This window comes from Gymnogyps californianus, chromosome 2, assembly GCF_018139145.2.
Source record: "Gymnogyps californianus isolate 813 chromosome 2, ASM1813914v2, whole genome shotgun sequence".
NCBI classification, from domain to species: Eukaryota; Metazoa; Chordata; class Aves; order Accipitriformes; family Cathartidae; genus Gymnogyps; species Gymnogyps californianus.
Genome location: NC_059472.1, coordinates 90,502,985 through 90,505,727, shown reverse-complemented (window position 1 = coordinate 90,505,727; position 2,743 = coordinate 90,502,985). Strand labels below are relative to the sequence as shown.

At 51.7% G+C, this 2,743-nt stretch overlaps 1 protein-coding gene across 1 annotated transcript; it reads left to right on the top strand.

Annotated features, from left to right (window-relative positions):
• Nucleotides 1-827: 827 nt before the first annotated feature.
• On the top strand, nucleotides 828-1,539 carry RNF152 (ring finger protein 152). The gene has a single exon (XM_050892680.1). It carries the CDS (start codon nucleotides 921-923, stop codon nucleotides 1,530-1,532), a length of 612 nt encoding a protein of 203 aa, XP_050748637.1. The 5' UTR covers nucleotides 828-920; the 3' UTR covers nucleotides 1,533-1,539.
• Nucleotides 1,540-2,743: the final 1,204 nt, after the last annotated feature.

Sequence of the window (2,743 nt, the reverse complement as noted above, 5' to 3'; positions counted from 1 at the left end):
CATTTGGCGGTCCTGGGTCTAAACAGAGCCTTTTGTCTTGGGTCAAGTTTTCATCAGTGAGAAGGTTTATGTTTCAGAGGGCCATGTTCAACAAGCTGCTCGTGTAACCAGGCAAACCGTTAATTTGACTGAAAATGACGCCATTCCTTTTCGTTGTGCGCAAATGTGGGTGTTTCAGTATATTTACTTGGTTGCTCATTCATGCACAGGCATAAAAGTTCAGGAGCCTGTGGAAATGCATCCGTTTAAATGTATTTTTTCTTTCCCCTACCTTTCACGCAGACTTAGCGTTTGAGCCAAATAGCGAAAAATCCTCAGGGGTTTAAAGGATTAAATGAGAACAATTGTTAAGGTGCAGGAAGGGCTGAAAAGTCCTGCAAATATGACAGGAGGTAGATGCTGAAGGACCTGCTTAGTGAACTACAGCCTCCCCTGTTATGGGTATAAATATAACTGAGTGGCGGACTGGCGGGTTAGTAGGGATTTTATAGGTTAAAAAAAAAAGGAGGGGGGGAGATCTAGTGATGACTGACCTGAAGGTTTGCTGCTGGGCAGTTCAGTGAAGCCAGTGGGAAGATGCCTTCTTGTTAAGGGTCGCAAATTTGTTTCTCCCGCCAGATTGCAAGGTCAGCGCTAGTTTTGATTCCCCCTTAGCTGGGCTCTTTTGTTCCCACTGGTTCCTGTAAGTAACCTGTTCCTTCACATTTTTCTGTTTGTCTCAGCTACTGAAAGGTTCAGGCCGGAGGTTTTCCTGCGCTCTCCATAGCTGCCGCCCGGCACTGCCCTGAGAAGAAGCAGCGGCGGGAAGGCAGGCGCTGCCCTGAGGAGAAGTGGCGGGAAGGCGGGTGCTGCCCCTCAGCTGCGGGGTGCCGGGGTGAGGCTCGTCACGAGTCCCGCTGTGCCTCCCTGCACCAGCCACCATGGAGACCCTCTCCCAGGACTCTCTGCTGGAGTGCCAGATTTGCTTCAACTACTACAGCCCCCGCCGGCGGCCCAAGCTGCTGGACTGCAAGCACACCTGCTGCTCGGTGTGCCTGCAGCAGATGAGGACCAGCCAGAAGGACCTGCGTTGCCCCTGGTGCCGCGGGATCACCAAGCTGCCGCCGGGGTACTCTGTGTCGCAGCTGCCCGATGACCCCGAGGTGATTGCCGTCATTGCAATCCCCCACACCTCGGAGCACACCCCCGTCTTCATCAAACTCCCCAGCAATGGGTGCTACATGCTGCCCTTGCCCCTCTCCAAGGAGAGGGCGCTACTTCCGGGAGACATTGGCTGCCGTCTCCTGCCCGGCAGCCAGCAGAAGTCCCTGGCGGTGGTGACGATCCCGGCGGAGCAGCAGCCGCTGCAGGGCGGCCTTCCTGCCGAGGGGGGAGCAGAGGAGCCGGACCAGAGAGGCGTTGTGAAAAGCTCCACCTGGTCGGGGGTTTGCACTGTGATCCTGGTGGCCTGCGTCCTGGTCTTTCTCCTGGGCATCGTCCTCCACAACATGTCATGCATTTCCAAGCGCTTCACGGTGATCTCCTGCGGCTGAGGCAGGGAGGGGGGCGTGCTCCCCCAGGGGTTGGGTTGGGTCGGTGGTGGTGGTGGTGGTGGTATCGAGCGAGACAATTCACCGCAGCTTTGCCCAATGACTGCAGAACGCTGTGCACTGGGGCGGCGGTGCACCGGCCTGGCCATGGCCCCCGGTGGTGTGGCGTCAGGCCTCTCGGCAGTGTGAGGAGAAAATCACATCCCGTGTCTGGCAGCAACGGCACTGAGGAGGACTGCATGCGTCACCATAATCATTTATCAAAGGGACTGCAACTTACAGTGATTTTTTTATCGTGTTACGAGATTAAAGACATCTGTGTTGCTGATTATACTGTAAAGTATACGGTATGAGCTCTTCTCTAAACACAGTAGATTAAAATCAGAACTGCTCCATGTAGAATTAAAGGAGAATTGGCGTGCAACTCTGTACAAGGTGTTCAATACCAGTCCACACATGCATTATTTTTTAATGGGGGGAGGGAGGGAGACTTGTAAAACCAAGAAGTCATTTAGCTGGTAAAGCATTTTGTATGTTTTAAACTGCACATTAATTAAACCAAGTTAGGGAGTTGTACAATAGTTTTTAAAAGGAAATGTTTTACAAGCAATCATTTCGTTCCATGGTGTGTGTTTTTTGCCTCTCTGTTTTTCCCCATTTTTTCCAACTACAGGGAAGTGACACTTCCAGCATCTTTTATGTGAAGGAGCTTCCAAGCAGGGAAACAAAGTGGGCTAGGAGGAATACCTAAAAATGCAGCCAAAACACTTCTCCCTAACCGGCTTCATGCGAAGGATGGCTTTGAATGGCAAACATTGGACATACTGTTTTACCTCCAGTCTGGCACCAGGGCTTCCCGACAACCTGGCCTTCATAGCCATTAGTGAAGAAATGGGTCATGAGAAGTCCTAGGACTGCTCCTGCAAGGATGTGATAGCAAATTGTTCTTTTTCTAGAGGTTGGGTTTTCTTAATTGTTTTTAAAGAATTTAGACCTATTTTGCCTCCCTCTTTCCTAGGAGACGCAACTGTGCACCCATGGATGGTGTGACAGAGGAGTTGCTCTAAGGAAGCCTCACCATCCCAACTGAGACCAAGGACCCTTATATGCTATCATCTAGTAAGAGGCAGTGACATAGCTGGGAGGAGAAGCCAGGCCAACCTAACCCTGTACTGAGTGGGCTACCCCTCCTAAACCACTGTGGCTGTCCTGGT